Source organism: Anser anser (genome assembly GCF_964211835.1).
Source record: "Anser anser genome assembly, chromosome: 13".
Lineage (NCBI taxonomy): Eukaryota > Metazoa > Chordata > Aves > Anseriformes > Anatidae > Anser > Anser anser.
Genome location: NC_139734.1, coordinates 11502269 through 11520970, shown reverse-complemented (window position 1 = coordinate 11520970; position 18702 = coordinate 11502269). Strand labels below are relative to the sequence as shown.

Here is an 18702-nt window from a genome sequence, read left to right as displayed (position 1 = left end):
GTGCAGATAAGGGACAGTACACTTCCAATGCATGAATTTGTTTTGGGGAAGGTTGTTTTTCTGCGTAGCCATGAAGTTTGGCAAAGTATGATCTTAGAAATTGGATTTCAATAAGTAACTTCAACAGCAAAATGGGGAGAGATGCTAACCTTACACTACCTGTGCCCAAATTGCCCTGTGTTTCCTAGGCAGACATCTGTCTCCTCAGACAAACCCGTGGTTTTGCTAGCAGTAGAGCACAGCCAGAGGATGACCCATAAATTCTGACAAAACAAATGCTGCTTTTTGCAAAAGGGTCTGCATTTTCTACCTTTTCTCAAGTCTGCTGCAGAGCCACTCCAAATGCCCCTTGGTAGTTCTCCTTTTATCAGTCTCGCTCTTCAATCAGATTTCATCCTCTCAGGTTCCAGCATTTGCTTAGTTCTTACCTCACCTCCAATTTCTGTACTTCCCAAGCTCCCACCATGTAGTGCTCCCGCCTCTCCCCTCAAATCTGTCCCCCTGGGCTCTTTCCTTTTCTTCCTAAGCTAGCTGTAGAGGACCTATTTCAGCGTTGAAGGAACTGAATATCCCTGCTCTGCTGAGAGCTCAGCACTTACCTCTTCCTTTAGCTATTAAAATTAAAGACTAAAACTCATTGTGGGTCTCTAGAGTCACTAGCAAAAAACAGGCCACACAAAGGTGACTTCTTCCATTCCAAAATATATGGCATGAACTAAGTTCCAGATATGCCTGCTTTTTTTCCTGTAACTGTAGCGAGTATACCTGATGAGCACTGGTTAGATCGCTAATTCCTTCATAGCTTCAGTAAGCCCAGCCTGATCATTTCTAGCATTTCCATGTACGATATTTGTGCTCTGCTGGTTACCTGCCAGTCTTTACCCTAAGACATTTCTATTCTGTCTATGAGAAAAACGTTCCCAGTGTAGTTTATGGACTGCTTCAGTCAAAGGCTCTGACTTTTTACAACACATTCTTGTACTGGTAGAGAACTGTACAGTAGGGTTTGTTTGGTTTTCTTCCCATCAACAGTTGAATGTGTAAAATGAAAATCAAACTTAAGAAAAGTTAGAAGCTGTAATTAGTAGTGTCAAGATGAGGGTACCAGCAAGTTAAATTGCCTAAATAAAAATCTTCTTATATAGGGATACAAATGCCATAATTTTAAACTGCTCATGAGTGAAATGAGATACTGGAAATGTTAATGAAACTTCTTACAGGCTAATCACTGATACAGTTTGTGATTTTTCATATTACTGTTGTTGCAGACAGTAAATGTCATTTAATGGAGAAAATAAACTGTTTCCCAGAGTTCCCTCCCCAAACTGTAGAACTCCCAAACCAACAGATAGATTAACTTATGCAGATGATGTGACATTTCTTGTATTTTTCCCTTCATTTTTTCAAAGTATTCTGCAGGAGAAGTCCAGAAGTTATTCTTTTGTAAGAGGATCATTAAGTCTGTTTGGATTATTGATCTCATAGCTTTTCTGGGCACAAGGCCAATCATTTTGACTAAGGTTTTTAATCCTAGCTAATGAGGGAGGAGGATTAATGAGAAGTTTTTGTTGTTTCTTCTTGTTGGAGGGTTGGTTGGATTTTTTTGAAACCATAGATTGACATGTTTATGAATACAGATGAATAGATTGTTTTGAATGAAAGAAATGTTGGAGCCGCAATTGGAGATGCAATCATTCTAAAGACCAAACAGACTCAAGTGAGAGTGAAGTCTGAAAAACAAGACATCAAAATTCAGTTTTCTTCCTGAGATCATAAACATGGAGGGCCCCCATTTGAGTACAACATCAGCTTTTGTTGCATAATATTAAAGATTTAGAAGGACGAAATTAGGTGCCAGATGCACCTCCCTTATCTTTAAAGATGTTCAGGTACTAAAGTGTTCATTTAGAATCTGGTTCTCATCTCTACTTGTTACCCTATTTATGCATGCATCTAAGTTACCACTGGTTACACACTGTGCTTGAAAAAGTGATCAGTGGGAAGTTTGGAAGAGTAAAGCTAGTTGCAATATTGCCAAATCTTTTTTTATCTGTATTTTTAAAAATACAATGAATTAACTATCTGTGTTAATAATGTCTTTTTTTAATTATTATTATTTCTAAGGACCTTTGCAAAAACTGACATTTCAGCTGTTCAAGCCAATATATGTGGCTAGTTAGAACAAGAGCAACACACAACTTGTTGCTGATTTTAAAATGGAAGCTAGCACTACCATTTAGAAACTCAGAGAATTTGCGTTAGTATTTGCAGTGTAACAGCAATTGCACCAACAACACGTGTCTGCAATACGACGTCAGGGTTCTTTATGGTGACAGAACAAGTATAGATTTGGGTCTTAGCAACACAGATTTCTTGTATCTTCTTTTCTCACCCTCCACATGAATTGCTCCCGAGAGCCAGAAGTGTTAGGCACCAATTATCTTCTGTGTAGGAGGCAATACAGCCATTTTAAGAATGCTGTCTGCATTGGAAAAGGCACAGCTAATGTATATAGAAACCTGTTGCAGTTATCTCCTCTTGAGATAAGAGCTATTTCTATACAAAAGCTTAGAAAAAAATCCCCTTGAAATCACTGATAATATGATAGAGTGTATTTTAAGACTCATTTTGACTTAACTCATTTTTTTTTTTTTTCTTGAGAGGCAGAGGAGTTGGAGTTGAAGCAGATTTTTCCCACATTATAAACTTTTTTCATCTCTCCAAGTATTTGTTACTGACTTGCTCCATGTGAGTGTCTTACCTGGACAGTTAAAATCCAAATGAAAAATTGAGAACTGTGAAAAAGCAGTAACTACATAAATTCTGTTCTAATCACAAAAGAACAAACAATATAATACTGAAGTGAGATTGTCACAGGCTTTTAAAGGTTTCAGGCTACAGTGCAATCTGAGTGATTCAGGTGTAAATGCAGAGTACCTTTGTTCACTTTACACCTGAGTGGCCTCAAGTGGAGTCCCCTGGGATTGGCACCAGTGACAAGAATCTCACCTACTACAGGCAGTCACTTAAGTAGGAGTGGGAGAAGAGAGAGAAAAACACTTTTCTTCTCTCACCATCACGTTACATGCCATCTGTGATTTTTCCAGACTGAACTGTCATTCACATAAATCTGAAGTCATCATACTCCCAGTTTATGCCTAGTATCAGATTTTTAGTAGTTCGAGTACTCCAAGATGTGACCTTTTGGCTCACAGTGTGGCCAACATCTTAACTGCCATCACCTCACTGGCTCCTGGGAGCATGAGGTTTTGTTTGGAAGCTCAAGTTTATTGTATCTCTGCTAAATTTTAAAACTTGAGTGTTCCTCACTGTATTCTTATTATGCAGGACAAGTGAAATATTTTTTTCTGTTTTTCTTTATTTTGTTTCACAAGAAGGCATGTTCCTCAGTACCAAGGCAGCTGGGACTTGAGCCACTCAGAAGAGTTTCAGAAACTCAGTGATCCACTCAAGTGAGCAAAGCTTTACCTAAGCTTTACTGCTTTCATCCCATCTGCTGTGCTATGCTAAATTCTTCAGATGTATTCCAGCTTGAAACTCATACACACTAATAAATATCTATGGAAAACCTTAAAATATCCAGCTAATATGCTTGCTCACAATAGAAAAAAAAGAGGGGGTGAGAGGTCAGGAAAAGCCTTTCAGATTTTCTGTGCTTTTTTCCAAAGGTTTCAGAGGGTCTTATTATGTTTATTAGTAAATCAAAAGGAAATCTAACCACACTGTTGTGTGATTGTGTAGGTTCTTTTTATGCAAGAAGGGCATGCAGAGGGGAGTAAAGATTTTAAAAGGGAACTACCATAAAGCTGCAAACTTAACCACTGATGATTCAAACAGGTTAATGCAAATGCCTATTTGTTGTGGAACTTCTGAAGGGAAACAGTAAACACATTTGCTAATGGCTAAGGGAACGGAACAGACAATTCTCTTGGACAGCTGAGAAATCCCAGCCTTAAAGTTATACCAGATTTACTGCAACTCAGACCTAAGCATGGCTCATGTGAATAGACAATAATAGGGGGAGAAATGTGTAATGCTCTAATTCACACTTTAACTAGCAGTGTAGTTTTCAGTTTGTGTTTTCTCAGACCATATTTACCATCCCGTCTAACTCATAAGCCACTTACCAGAACTTAGTGGCTAATTCTTATTTATTTATGTGGTCTCCTTTTCCATAATGCACTGCTTACAAATTTCTTAGCTGGTGACTTATGTTTTCCATAACTTCTTGTTGTTCTCCACATAATGTGTGGGAATAATTTCCTAGTTGCAGAGTCTAACAGACAATTCATAGTGAATGCCTAAAATTGAGCTACCGTGGACTTTTTTCATCCTATTGTATTATTTGTTTTCTCTAGATAGGGAAGCAGTGGGCCTACTCATTGGCTGAGAATTTAGAAATTAATGCTCTCCTTTTAGTTCTGCCAGTGACCTTGAACAAGGCATACCTGTGTCCCCATGCTTTAATTTCTGCATCATTAAATGAGTAGGATGATACTTCTTGCCTTAATCTAGTGAGATTTACTGATGAATGCTCAGTGTAATAGTTTTTCAAAGCCAGTGCTTATGGCTTTGTAGCTTCATCCAAATACAGTAATAGCCTACTGCTTTTCTTCAGCATATGTTATTCTTATCTAAGAATGTGATGTATGCATTTCAGATTTAGTTTGGTTTTCTGTTTTTGCAGTTAAAAAGAGACCGTGAACATTACTTTTTACAGGAAAAAGAGATGACATACATGGAATGAAATGAAAAAAAAGCTACAGTTTGTTTTTAAGCTTTTGAAAATGCACAGCACCCCATCTCCTAAATTTTCCCACAGATCACGTGAGCTGAATCACATTATCTGTGTTTCTGCTCAACAGCATCATTTCAGCAATAGTTCTTAACATACCATTTATTTTTGATTCACTTTTTTTTCTACATGAAATCGGTTTGGCTACTGCAGACATTTTACGCTAGCAAGTGAGCCAAAAGAGGCTCTGAATGGCAGACAGCTGCTGAAATAAGAACTTGGCACTATGGGGAAAGAAAGAAATTCATTCAACTTTCTTTTTATCTCTCTTCCCTGTAGTCTGTAACCTCTCATTTTTTGTATCCCGTAGTTATTGTAATAATTGCCCTTTGAATGTAGGATGATGGAATGTTTTCAATATTAGAGCCCAGCTACAGACTAGAAAAGCCAACTACTTGTATTAGGCTTTCCAGCAGGAAAGAGTACCATCTTCCACAGACGGTCATCCATAATATATGTGGACAAGTCATGCATAGCAATCTGAGGATGCTTCCACACAACAGAGAGCTGATTTGTAAATCTATGACTAGGTACTACTAGAATCTGTGGCATTATATCCATTCAATGCAATGGAGTAACAATTTCAGCCTCATCTTTAAATTGGCTTTTGATTAATTTATTAAATTTCATTCACTGGCTAGAAATGTTACTCAGGTTTAGGTTTAGATTGTGTGACCATCCAAATTTTAGGCTGGTAAAACTGAGGCTCTCACTTTTATTGCTAATTGTTGAAATGGGACATGCGAGCAATTGCTCTTAAGTTTCTACACTTTAAATTACAACGTGGTGTTTTTTTGGCTGGCCATGGTAAGTTCTCTGATCCAATGCAGACTTACAGATAATCAGTAGATGTTTAGAGACCATTTGTATAAAACTTAAAATACAGTGAACAGCACAAAATATTTCTACCAGTTCTGGTGTTCCGTAAACCATCTGTCATGGACCAGCAGAAGTACATCAGAAGCAGTACTTCAAACGGTCCTTCAAAAGACATTTTCTCTGTAAGTTTTGGGAAAAATCTACAAACATTCCATCATCCTTTTAATGTATTCATCTTAGAGATTTTAAGTGTTAACTTTGCTACCCTAAAAATAATGTTATTATTTAAATTAGGGTATATAGCTCCTCACCTACTGCAAACAGTGTTTAGCTCCATAAACATCCCTGTAATGGTTTATAAAAGCTGAGGATAAAGCCACTTTATTTTGTAGACCTCTTAACCTAAGCAATCAACAGTTATACTGATAATGAATCAGCACTATAAGTAATGCACTAAGTTGTTCACTTTAATTTCACTATTTTAAAATGAATACAACGTGCTGCTGTTTTGGAATTTTTAGTTAGATCTAAAAAAAAAAATCAAAGTTCACACATAGTTCTTTTGGGGATGCAAACAAATAATTTGTGCTCTAAAACTAGTTGCTATATTTAGGCATTTGGTGATTTATGAAAACAATTAGTAGTACAAAATACTGAGATAGATCTGGGCAGGATGGGCCGATGGGCAGAGGCCAATGGGATGAGGTTCAATGTGGCTAAGTGCCGGGTCCTGCACTTTGGCCACAACAACCCCATGCAGCGCTACAGGCTTGGGGAAGAGGGGCTCAAAAGCTGTGCAGAGAAAAAGGATCTGGGGGTGCTGACTGATGCTCGCCTGAACATGAGCCAGCAGTGTGCCCAGGTGGCCAAGAAGGCCAACGGCATCCTGGCTTGGATCAGGAATAGTGTAGCCAGCAGGACCAGGGAGGTGATTGTCCCCCTGTACTAGGCTCTGGTGAGGCCGCACCTCAAGTACTGTGTTCAGCTTTGGGCCCCTCACTACAAGAAGGACATTGAGGCCCTGGAGCGTGTCCATAGAAGGGCTATGAAGCTGGTGAAGGGCCTGGAACACAAGTCCTATGAGGAGCGGCTGAGGGAACTGGGGCTGTTCAGTCTGGAGAAGAGGATGCTCAGGGGAGACCTTATTGCTCTCTACAACTACCTGAAAGGAAGGTGTGGGGAGCTGGGGTCATCCTCTTCTCATAGATAACCAATGACAGGACTACACAGAATGGCCTCAAGTTTTGCCAGGGGAGGTTTACGTTGGAAATTAGGAGAAATTTCTTCTCAGAAAGAGTAGTCAGGCATTGGAATAGGTTGCCCAGGGAGGTGGTGGCGTCACCATCCCTGGGGCTGTTGAAGGAAAAGGTTGAACCTGGTTAGGGATATGGTTTAGTGGGTGACATTGATAGGTCACCCACTAAATCTTGAAGGTCTTTTCCAACCTTAATGTTTCTATGATCCTATGATCTTTGTGTTCTTTATTTGGTACTTGCAAACTACTCTACCATACCCATTCTGTCCCCTTCAAAGTTTGGACATGAGTCCAAACTGTAATCAATGGCAACTGCACTCATAACTGCAAATGTACATTCAAAAAACAAAACAAAACAAAAAAAAAAAAGGAAAAGGAAAAAAAAGTAATGAAATAAAACTAGCTGAAAAGTCTTGGGACATGCACAAAGTCACACTCAGAAAGTCATGTTTTTCCCAAGGATGGCTACAGCTGTTCCTTCTTTGCGAACAACACATTGTCTTCATCTAACATATATAACCTTATTATCATGTAAATATTTATGCCATATTAGAATCAGGCTTGCTCTTTTCACAGTAGATAAGCTTTCTGTATTAATACAGATAACAAAAATCCAATTTCTGAAAATGTTCTGTTATTGTTTCATTTATCCTCTCCTTTTTATTAGTGAACAACTTGTAATTACTTGGTCTTATTCAGACTTTCCAGAGGAAGAACTGAAGAACTGAAGTCATATTTCCCACACACTGGGATTCTGATCTTCGAAATTCACTTCTTTCTCTTCATCGCCTTTAAATAAAGGAATGTACTAGGGAAAAGACTCGTCTCGCTCTGGAATGATACAAGTGCAAGTCAGGAATAATTGAAAATAGTTTTGATCACCCTTTGAAATCCTAGATTAAACAGTTTTGCTAACACTCAAAGAAATTCACTGGAACCTTTTGATTTATTGCACAATAGGTAGAAAGCTTCTTTTCTTCTTCTTCAGGCTCTTACCCTGCCAATGGATATTTGTTCTGTAAGCAGCACTGACATGAAAAGTCTGAAGTTGTCCACTTTTCTCCCTGTGACCACCATTCCCTTGGTAAACAGAGCACCACAAGGAAAGCGGTGTTAATCCTCTAAGTTTAGCTTTGTGAAAAAGCCGCTGTGAAAGCTTTGAGCAAAATTAACAAAACTTTGCAAGACTTGCCAGCATCTTGAGACTTCTGACTAACATATCCCAGAATACTTGCCATTATATGAGATTCCAGTTTAATAATACCCATAAGTTTCTTCCAAATTAATAAAATATGAATGTGGAAAGAACAAGGGCTATACCCTTAGCTGAAGTAACTCTGTGTAGCAATACAGATTGCAATGTTGATTGCAAAGCTGTTTCTCTGATCTGTTTAATTTTGTTTATTAATTGAATTAGTTGAATTGATAAATTTAATTTTGCTGCCTCTAAGCTGAAAAGTCAGGCTGGGTAAGGGCCAGGCTACTTCTTCAAAGGGAAGTAAGGGACAGAAGTGGAACAGCAACACACAGAAGTACGGCCATAAAGCGAAGGTTATGGCCACCAGGAATGTAAGCATTGTCCTCCTAGGAGGGACCCCTTGCTCACATGTAGAGGAAGGCTCCCCCCCAGCACAACATGCCATCCCACACCCTCAAGTCAGGTTGTGGTGTGCTTTGGTGTAACCAAAGCAGACAGCATGGATCTGGCCTTTTTGCTTCCCCAGGAACTGCCTGCAGGGCATACAATTTCCGGCGGTTGCTCTGGGCAATGTCTTCCAAAGCTGTCTACATTCTCTTAAACTTGGCTAATTTGATAATAAATGAAATAGGCTGGTAGAAATCCTAGGGCTAAGGAATTCGTTCTGGAGTGCTCTGTGTTTCAGCTGACAGCACCCACAACTCTCCAGCTATCTCCTCCAGAGGGAACACTAAGGGGATGCCCCTAATCTCCTAAACTCGTTGAACTAATCTGTCATTATTATTAAAGAAAACTTAAAATATAGGTAAGATGTCTTCAGGTAACAAGGGCACGGAGGAAGATAAATGTTAAAATGGTTATATAAGAGGAAGTATTTGGTGTTGGAGGCCAAACAGGAATCCAGTGGTAAAGCTGCTAAAATAAGAACAGGCATCACAGACTACAGTGCCTTGAATAGTATGTGTTGCTGCTCTGCCTGACAACAGGTACAGATGCCACCAGATAGGAAAAAAGAAAAGAAAAAAGAAAAAAAAACACAGATCAGAAGCTTCCTACAGTTTCCAAAGACTATTTTTTTCATCATTACTCATGCTGAGTTGGAGTTCTCCCAAATTTATCCACTGAAATCAGTCACGCTGTTCACAGAGTACATATAAACATGGGAGGCAAAATCTGGCACTGCCTTCCTTCTAAGGGGCCTGACTGGCCAAACAAATGAGACTCCCCCTTTGCTGCTGCATTTGAAGATACTGGTAGGAATCACAGGGTGAAGCTCTAGTGGGTGAACACACATTATTCTGATTGCAGTTCCAGCCCCTGGGGAGGAAAATCCCTTGTCAGTGCCATGTTATTCACTTAGTATTGTTTCCCATAGGATGGCAAACATTGGGGACCACTTTAAATAATCTATTCTTCCTCCTCTTATAATAGGCAAACAGGCAAATGCATGGTACTGTATTCCAGTGGGCTTTGTTTCCTCTTCTATAAATAACATAATGTTCACAAATCAACCTATTTTAAAACGGAGCAACAAAAAAGGTAGAAATGACAGGGAATGCCTCAGAACTAGCCTTTTGTTTCTAGCCTGAGATTAATTTTTATGTGTCCCAAATTTATGTACAGGACCACTCTGAATAGGAGACTTACGATGATGGGACTCCCTGAGGACCTCAAAATTGAAGAACAGATGAGTCCTGTCTTCTTTATTAACTGTCTCTGGCTCCAATTGCTTTCTGATAGCACAGGTGACAGAAAGAACACTGCATTATCACTGCCCTTGGAATAAAGTGGGTCACATAGGACCATCAATTTTTAAGTAAAGCTGCTCCCTCAGAATCAGTAGTTAGCTTGTTTTTAAAAATTGTGCACTGATCTAGCCTTTAAATGTCCAGTAAACAAAGACAATATCTATACCAAGCAGAGCAGTACTGTATTCTCTAGTCCAGTGCAGCAAGAGAATAAGGCACCAGTGATATTACGAAAGTGTCCTTTAGCAGATGAACTGTAGGCATTATTGCTTCCACAGACAGTTCTGTATAATATTTTTTTTTTTTCTGTTTGGTTTTGTCATTCACGTGGAATTTGTGTCATTTAACTTGTAGCTACCTAAGCATGAGGTGTCTTGTCTAGTTAAATCATCTATGTTCTTTTTATAGTTAACAGGAGAAATCAGCCCCACCACAAGTTGATTCATCTCACCCACATCAGCAAATTGTCATTGTCTGCATGCCATTTATGTCTTTGCGAGTTAGTTAAGACTTCTCCCTGAGTTAAATTAAGAAATGAAAGTCCTACTGAACAGGAAATAGATGAAACCTCCAAAGCAGTTTTTACTTTCTATTTTCAAGTCGTAACTATATGGACCTTCAAATCTTTTGTAGAAACGTGAATTGCCTGTGCTTTAAGGGTAAGGTGTTGCTCTTGTAAGGAGAAGTCAAGGGACAGAAGAAACAAATCTTCTTTTATATAAAATAATTCTTATGAGTAGGGCATCCAGTTAATGGCATGCAGTTCCCTACACCTTTTTCCTTCATGCCTCAGCCACAAATTCTCAGGGCTCCCTGTGTCCTAAATCTCCTCCACCCACTTCCCTTGAAGACACCTGGCTCAGATAATGCTGTACCACGTTCTCTGTGCCCAGACTTCTCCCGTGATATCCGTTTTTCCAGGAACACCTGGTTAATCCCAAAATGCCACATAGATCCCTAACATGTAGGTACTCATCTCACTCCTAACCTAGCTACAGACAATACTTTTTTTCAGGCATGTGACTCAAGATTTGTAGTCCCTTTAAAACACAAATACCCTATCCACAAATGAGGTTTTGTAGCAGACATTCTTCAGTGGCAACACATCAAATTAACAGGAAAATTATATCCTCTCTATTTATTGTAAGTAATGTTTGGATGTATTTACACAAAGGTAAAGATCTAGCATTCTTAAGACGGACAGTCTTACATATCTCACACAGACTTGCACATCTCATATACAGGAGAGGGAGAAAGTCCTCTGGAGTTACTACCGTGGAGGTACTGGAAGTGGTTTTGTACTGAATAGCGAGCAAGATTCCACCGAATGCTGCCAGTCTTCACAGTGATAACTCTGAGACAGTGCCAGCCACACACAGTTGCTGTATCTAGCAAATGATAAAGCGATTCTGCTTAGCCAACCATTGTCTAATGATCAGCGGCCTATCATACCAGTCTCTACTTATAGACAGTGACCTCACTTTGCTATTACTGAGACAAATCACTCCATCTTTTTACATGTCCTTTTGTAAATGAAAACGCTTGGGAAGAAAAAGCAGCATTTTTAAAGGCTTGCTGGTGTCTAAAAGTTGAGATGAACCATGAACTCTTGGGCAGCCAGTCAAAATAAATACAAAGGATTTTTAATCAACTAATGCTCCCTTGTTTCTCAAGCTCTGAGCAGTTTTGTAAGACATTCCTAAACACCCACTTTACTCCAGAAATGCAAACAAGAATTATTGAAAATAATGCTTGTATGTTGTCACAAATCACATATGCCCAGATAAGTGCCTCAGGTATTAAGGAACACTGATCAGAAAAGCACACGCAACCTCCTGTTTCCCTGAGGCTGCTGTCCCAGCTCATGAGGTGAAACGCAAGTCTCTGAGCAGCTGCAGCCTTTCCAAGACGCTCATATGAGGAAAAAGGTGTTCCTGCAGCCATAGCAGTTTGCACTGTATGACTTCTAATCACCCCTTTTGTATGAGTCAAGGAAAGATAAATGATCAATTAGCTGAGGACGTCTAGACCACCCTCAAAATAGCCTTGCCTCCACCCGCCTCTGACTAGATGTGTAATGCAAGGCATAAAACGAAGATTTTCCTTACTGGTCTTTTTAACAGCTCACTCACTGATTCCACACCATTAATCTTTGTTTGGAAGACCATGGATATTACTTTCTATAGCAAGTAAATAATCATTTTTTTATTACTTGCTCTCTGTAATAATAAAAATGCTTATTTTACTCCTCTGTTTTATGCTAAGGAGACAGACAATGCAGGCTGCACTCTTGCTTTAGATCAACCCTTGCCTGCCCATACTTCCCTCCTGTTTTTTTATAAATAAAACTAAACCACCAATAACTACCTCTCTTAATGCATTAATGTTGGCACCACATAAAGAACACATTCACGTATCACCTGATCAAATTGGGCAGTTCTTCCCCGGCGGCCATTTTACTGGGGCGTAGCCGCCATTTTGCAGTCACTCGCTGAGGCGATCGGCTCGGGGGCAGACGCGTTCTGAGGGGGCAGGAGTTCTCCTGCCTCGAGGCCACTCGAGGGGGCCGCGAGGACCCGGCAGAACCTCGCGGGGGCGGCTGACGAGGCTTGGAGGGAGCCAGGAGCGCCCCCATCTGTAGTACAAAGGCGCAGGCAGGGCGAGCAGGGCTGGTCATGTTTATGTTTGCGTTCGGGGACGGCCTCCTGAAGAAATGGTGTCCGCCCGCCGAACCTGCCGGTCTGCGGCTGAAACCTAGACGGGGGTGGGCGCAGCCTCCCCGGGCAGATGCCTCCATACGAACAGACCTCCCGAGGATCGAAAGAGGGGCCCAGACCCTCAGTTCTGGGGAGCTTCAGTCTCTGGAAGCCCCCCTGGGGCCTGAAGGCAGAGGAGGGTGGCGTGGGTTCAAGTGTGCCCAGCTGGATGAGCTCTTCAAACAGGTGGCTCAGTTGCGAGAGAAGCTCACCAGGCAGCATAGCATTAGGGAATCTGAGCAGGAGACTGATAAATAGTATTATTATACATTGGCACAGGCTGAGCAGCAGCCCTGCCTTAAGTCCAGGCAAGGGGTAGTGAAACAAGCTTGCAGCCCAAAACAAGCACATTTGAAAGGCTCACAGGACAAGGGAGAGTGGACCCTCATCTCTGATCGGAGACAGAGGAGGAGTCTCCCCTCTGTCCCTAAAGTGTCCCTGGACAATAGATACGCGGTTCTAAGGCAGGAGAGAGGAAACTCTGGGAGAACCAGTAAAGACCTCAGAAAGAGCAACCACAAGGAACTCAGAATGGCCGACCACACAAAATTGGCCCAGTCTCCCAACGGCATCAAAACGAGTGCCAAAAAGAAGGCACGAAGGGTGTTAGTCATTGGAGTCTCCTCTCTGAGGAGCTCCCGAGGCTCCCATTTGCCATCCAGACAATCTCTCCAGAGAGGTTTGCTGCCTGCCTGGGGCCCTTATTCATGATTTCGAAGAAGCTAACAAGTCTGGTGGGTCCCAAAGACTACCACTTTTCCAAGTAGGATCAAACAATGTTGTAACAAGGAAACTCCAAAATATTAAAAAGGATTTTATGTCCCTTGCAAAGATATTGAAAGGATCAGGAGCACAAATAGTGTTCTCCTCTGTGCTCCCATTTGGTGGCTGGGATCAAGGAAGAAGGAGACAAAGGGGCCGAGTGAATGATTGGCTGAGAGGCTGGTGCCATGCCCAAGGTTTTGGGTTCTATGACCTTGGACGCGTTTTTGAGGAAGTGGGCATGCTGATGCCGGATGGGGCACAGCTGTCCAGGTGGGGCAAGAATGTTCTGTGCAGTAAGCTGTCTGGACTTATCAGGAAGGCTTTAAACTAGATGTGGTGGGGAAAGGGGATGCACCTCTAAGTGAAGAAAGCATACCTGAGAACACTATTACCCTAAGTAACGGCAAGGAAATACTTGTGAACTATCCTGATGCAATTAGGAAGAGTTCTGGGTGATACGACCAGTTGTCCAGCTGAAGTGCCTCTACACCAACGCATGCAGCATGGGAAACAAGCAAGAAGAATTGGGAACCATGGTGCAATTAGACAAATATGACCTGATTGCTATCATGGAAATGTGGTGGGATGGATCACATAACTGGAATATTGGAATAGAGGGCCACAAACTCTTCAGAAAGAATAGACAGGGAAGGAAGGGACGGGTTGTTGCCCTCTACATTAGAGAAGGGATTGATTGTGAAGAGTTGTCTGAGAAACAGCCACAGACAGGTTGAGAGCTTGTTGGTAAGAGTTAAAGACCGTACCAATAAAGGACATCTTGTAGTTGGGGTCTACTACAGGCTGCCTGATCAAGGGGAGGCTGTGGATAAGGCATTCTTGCTTCAACTACAAGAAGCGTTGTGCTCGCACACCCTCATCCCAATGGGGGACTTCAACCACCCGGATGTCTGCTGGGAAAACTACACAGCAGGCTGTAAACAATCTGGAAGATTCTTAGAGTGTGCTGATGATAACTTCCTGGTCCAGGTATTAGACAAACCAACCAGAGGAGAAGTGTTACTTGACCTGGTGCTCACCAACGCAGAAGAGCTTATTAAAGAGGTTAGGACTGGAGGCAGTCTGGGCTGCAGTGACCAAGCCCTGGTTGAGTTTGTGATCTTGAGGAGTACGGGCCTGGCAAAGAGGAAAATCAGGACCCTAAACTTCCAAAAAGCATACTTCAAGCTATTTAAAGACCTAGTAGCTGAGATGGCCTGGAACATTGTCCATAGAGACAAAGGAGCTGAGCAGAACTGGAGACATTGCTCAGAAAAGAAAGGCTAAGGAGAGTGTACCCCCCTCCGATGGATGAGAAGGGTGAACTGGTGAACAGACATGGTTAAAGCTGAGGTACTCAACAGCTCAGTCTTCACTGATAGTCAGGCTTCCCAAGTCTTTCATTTCCCTGAAGCCGTAGATGGAGGCTGGGGGAGCGAAGTCCTACTCACTGTAAGTGAAGATCAGGTTCGAGACCACATGGTGAAACTAAACACGTACAAGTTTTTACTTCTACAACGTCGCGTGCTGGAACAAGCTCCCCAGGGATGTAGTCACAGCATCAAGCCTGTCGGAGCTTAAGAAGCGTTTGGACTATGCTCTTACTCATATTGTCCAAATTTTTGTGTAGACCTGTGTGGAGCCAGGAGTTGGACTCTATCCTCATGAGTCCGTTCCAACTCGGGATATTCTATGATTCTATAAAGTCTGTGGGACCTGATGACATGCATCCCAGGGTCCTGAAGGAATTGGTTGATGTAGTTGCCAAGCCTCTCTCCATCATATTTGAAAAGTCATGGCAGTCAGGCTAAGTCCCTGGACTGGAAAAACGGAAGTGTCACTCCCATTTCAAAAAATGATAGAAAGGAGAACCTGGGGAACTACAGACCGGTGAGCGTCACCTCTATGCTTGGCAAGATCATGGAAAAGATCTGCCTGGAAGCAATGTCGAGGCACATGCAAGACAAAGAGGTAATCTGAGACGGCATGGCTTCATCAAGGGTAAATCGTGCCTGACCAGTCTTGTGGCTTTCTACGATGGAGTGATTGCATCAGTTGAAAAAAGAAGACCGACCAATGTCATCTACATGGACTTCTGCAAGGCCTTTGACATGGTCCCACATGACATCCTGGTCTCCAGATAGAGAGATACGGATTTGATGGGTGGGCCATTCAGAGGATAAGGAGCTGCCTTGAAGGTTGCACCCAGAGAGTGGTGGTCAATGGCTCTATGTCCAAGTGGAGGCCAGTGACAAGTGGTGTACCTCAGGGGTCTGTCTTCAGATCGGTACTGTTTAATATCGTTATCAATGACACAGACAGTGGGATCGAGTGCACCCTCAGCAAATTTGCAGGTGACACCAAGATGATTGATACGGTTGATACAGCAGAAGCAAGGGATGCCATCCAAAGGGACCTGGACAAGCTTAAGAAGTGGGCCTATGTGAACCTAATGATGTTCAACAAGCCTAAGTAGAGGGTGCTGCACCTGGGCTGGGGCAATCCCAGACATGAATCATAGAATCACAGAATCATTAAGGTTGGAAAAGACCTCCAAGATCATCTGGTCCAACCATCCTACTACTACCAATGTCACCCACTAAACCATGTCCCTAAGTGCCAGGTCCAACCTTTCCTTGAACACCCCCAGGGACGGTGATGCCACCACTTCTCTGGGAAACCTGTTCCAATGCCTGACTACTCTTTCTGACAAGAAATGTCTCCTAATTTCCAACCTAAACCTCCCCTGGGAGAAGAACTCATTGAGAGCAGCCCTGCAGAGAAGGACTTGGGGGTTCTGATGGATGAAAAGCTCGACATGAGTTGGCAGTGCGAGCTTGCAATCCAGAAAGCCAACTGCATAATGGGCTGCATTAAAAGAGGAGTGGCCAGCAGGTCGAGGGAGGTGATTGTCCCCCTCTACTGTGGCCTGTTGAGGCCCCACCTGGAGTACTGCATCCAGGTCTGGAGCCCCCAGCGCAAGAAGGATGTGGAGCTGTTAGAGTGGTCCAGAGGAGGGCCACAAAGATGATCAAGGGGCTGGAGCACCTCTCCTATGAAGAAAAGCCGAGAGAGCTGGGGCTGTTCAGCCTACAGAAGAGAAGTCTACGAGGTGACCTCATTGTGGCCTTTCAGTAGTTGAAGGGGATTTATAAAAAAGATGGAGAAGAACTCTTTGCTCGATCAGATATTGACAGGATGAGGGGGAATAGTTTTAAACTAAAAGGGAGGAGATTTAGATTGGAGGTTGAGAGGAAATTTCTTCACTCAGAGGGTGGTGAGGCACTGAACAGGTTGCCCAGGAAGGTTGTGGATGCCCCATCCCTGGAGGTGTTCAAGACCAGATTAGATAAGGCCCTAAGCAACCTGATCCAGTGGGTGGTGTCCTTGCCTATGGCAGGGGGGTTGGAACTAGATGATCTTTGAGGTCCCTTCCAACCCAAGCCATTCTATGATCCACAGAATAACTGCATAGTTCTGAGACTATCCAGAAGAACTGTAAGGAAGGTAAATAATTCCCCAAGGAAAAATTAAACAGAAAAAAAAAAAAAAAAAAAGGAAATTTGGTAAATGTGCAAAAATAAAATGCAAGTTATTCATTTCCTTCTATAGCAAGAATATCAAACTGAGAAATCAAGTAACTTAAAACAGATCTTTAAAAGTCATATAAATAAGTCATATTAATAGTAGAATTATTCCCTTATTTGCAGAAAGGGTGCATGTATTTTTCACAATTCATTAGATTCCATCAGCTAGTATTTAGCTTGAGACTCCCAGGTAGAAAGAGCTATTGAAGAGTAAAGTATGCATTGTTAATGTTGCTCATTGTTATTTGATACCCTTCACATTTGACTATAAGACATGCTAAGTATAAAAGAAAATTCAGGCTGTAAGAACAACTCTTCTAAAAATATCAGCTCTTTATCTACTTTTTTTCTCCTTTCTATTGAGAAAGGATGAAATGCATCCATCCAAGATATTATAAGCCATTTGCACCCTTCTGACGTAAGACTATATCACTGAAGTCCATGTAAATTCAGTAGGAGCAGGATTAAAGACTTTACTGGAACAGCAGTGATGTATTATAGGAAGCTTTTATATAATTGAAAATCCTCCCAGCAACAAAGTGATTTGGAAGGGGAACGCTGAGTTTGTGGCTGAAAAGAGAATTTTAAACCATGCCGCATGTGCCAAGCCAATGGTTTCCAGTCCTGCATCCGTCCCATGGAAGAAGACTACCAGTTCTGCCATACTCCTCAGCCTGAGAATAACTTTATCCTCTCTCTCCTTCTTGCTATGAACAGCTTCACAATGAAATCACACCACACCTGCAAAAACTAGCAGTGTTAATGAGCATCCTAGATATGACACCTTAGAGCAGCAGACTTTCCTCTGCTGCTCAGCAAATCTCTGCTGCTGAAAGATTTTGATGTTAGGTTCAGGAAAATAAAGAAAGTTGATTTAGCAACTGTTTTTGAAGAAGCTTTTTAAATCTTAGAGCCATATAAAGTGAATTCACAACAATCCCAGAAGATAGATGCACATTTCCGACTTTTCCAAATCAAAAATTATACATAATAAGAGCCAAATTCAACAGCAATATAATAAACGGAAATTTTGTCATCAAATATAACAGGGTAGACATAATCCCCACCACACATAGGTTCTAGAGATTTCTACAGGAGTTTAACGCACTTATTACACAGACTGGAATGACAGCCCTCATTTCCTCTGTCCTTCTGCTATCTTCAAGTGGAGTATTCACTCTTGCTCTCTCTTTTGTTAGGGGTTGAACAAAAGCTTACCTATACAAAACATGTAACTCTCTTTTATAACTTGCTGCTGTTAAATGCTTCTACCCATCAATTATCCCATAAGATGATCAACCTAAAAGCAACCATATATTTTATGGAAAAGGAAATTGCTCGAATGACATATAGCTGCTTCTCTGTTAGTAGAGACTGAGTGCATAACGAAGGTTGAACAATTTCCTTCTGAAATGGAAACAAAAACACCTCATTTTATGTCAGGGCCAGTCATCTGCATTTGGATGGTTATGGGATCAACTTAATATCTCGTAGCTGTACTCGTGGGGAATATGCAAAGCCTTTTTGGCACTGACTGACTTTACTGTGGCAAAATAGACACATGAAGTTTGCTATTCAGCAAGTCCATTCAGTTATCTCCCATTTTTTTAGTCTTCTTTCAAAGTCTTTACTCTTATAAGATTTCCATTAGGCTACTTAAAAAGTACTACTTTTAAAAAAGTACTGCTGAGCCAAAACAAAATAATTTGTATTAAAAAAAAAAAAAGATAAGCAAAAGAGTATCAACATGCCTCTGAGATA

At 41.5% G+C, this 18702-nt stretch overlaps 1 protein-coding gene across 46 annotated transcripts in view; it reads right to left on the bottom strand.

Moving 5' to 3' along the window:
• LOC310880987 (uncharacterized protein) overlaps positions 1 to 17714 on the bottom strand; it is a 111982-nt gene extending 94268 nt beyond the window's left edge. For 15 of the 46 annotated variants that reach the window (XM_083797566.1, XM_083797564.1, XM_083797565.1 and 12 more), the window contains exon 1: positions 12257 to 17714. In XM_083797566.1, the coding sequence (XP_083653692.1) occupies positions 12257 to 12633 (377 nt within the window). In that variant the 5' untranslated portion in view covers positions 12634 to 17714. The remainder of the gene's footprint in view (positions 1 to 12256) is intronic. The other 31 variants (XM_083797585.1, XM_083797582.1, XM_083797583.1 and 28 more) reach the window with 6 other exon arrangements.
• Between the last annotated feature and the right edge of the window lie 988 nt (positions 17715 to 18702).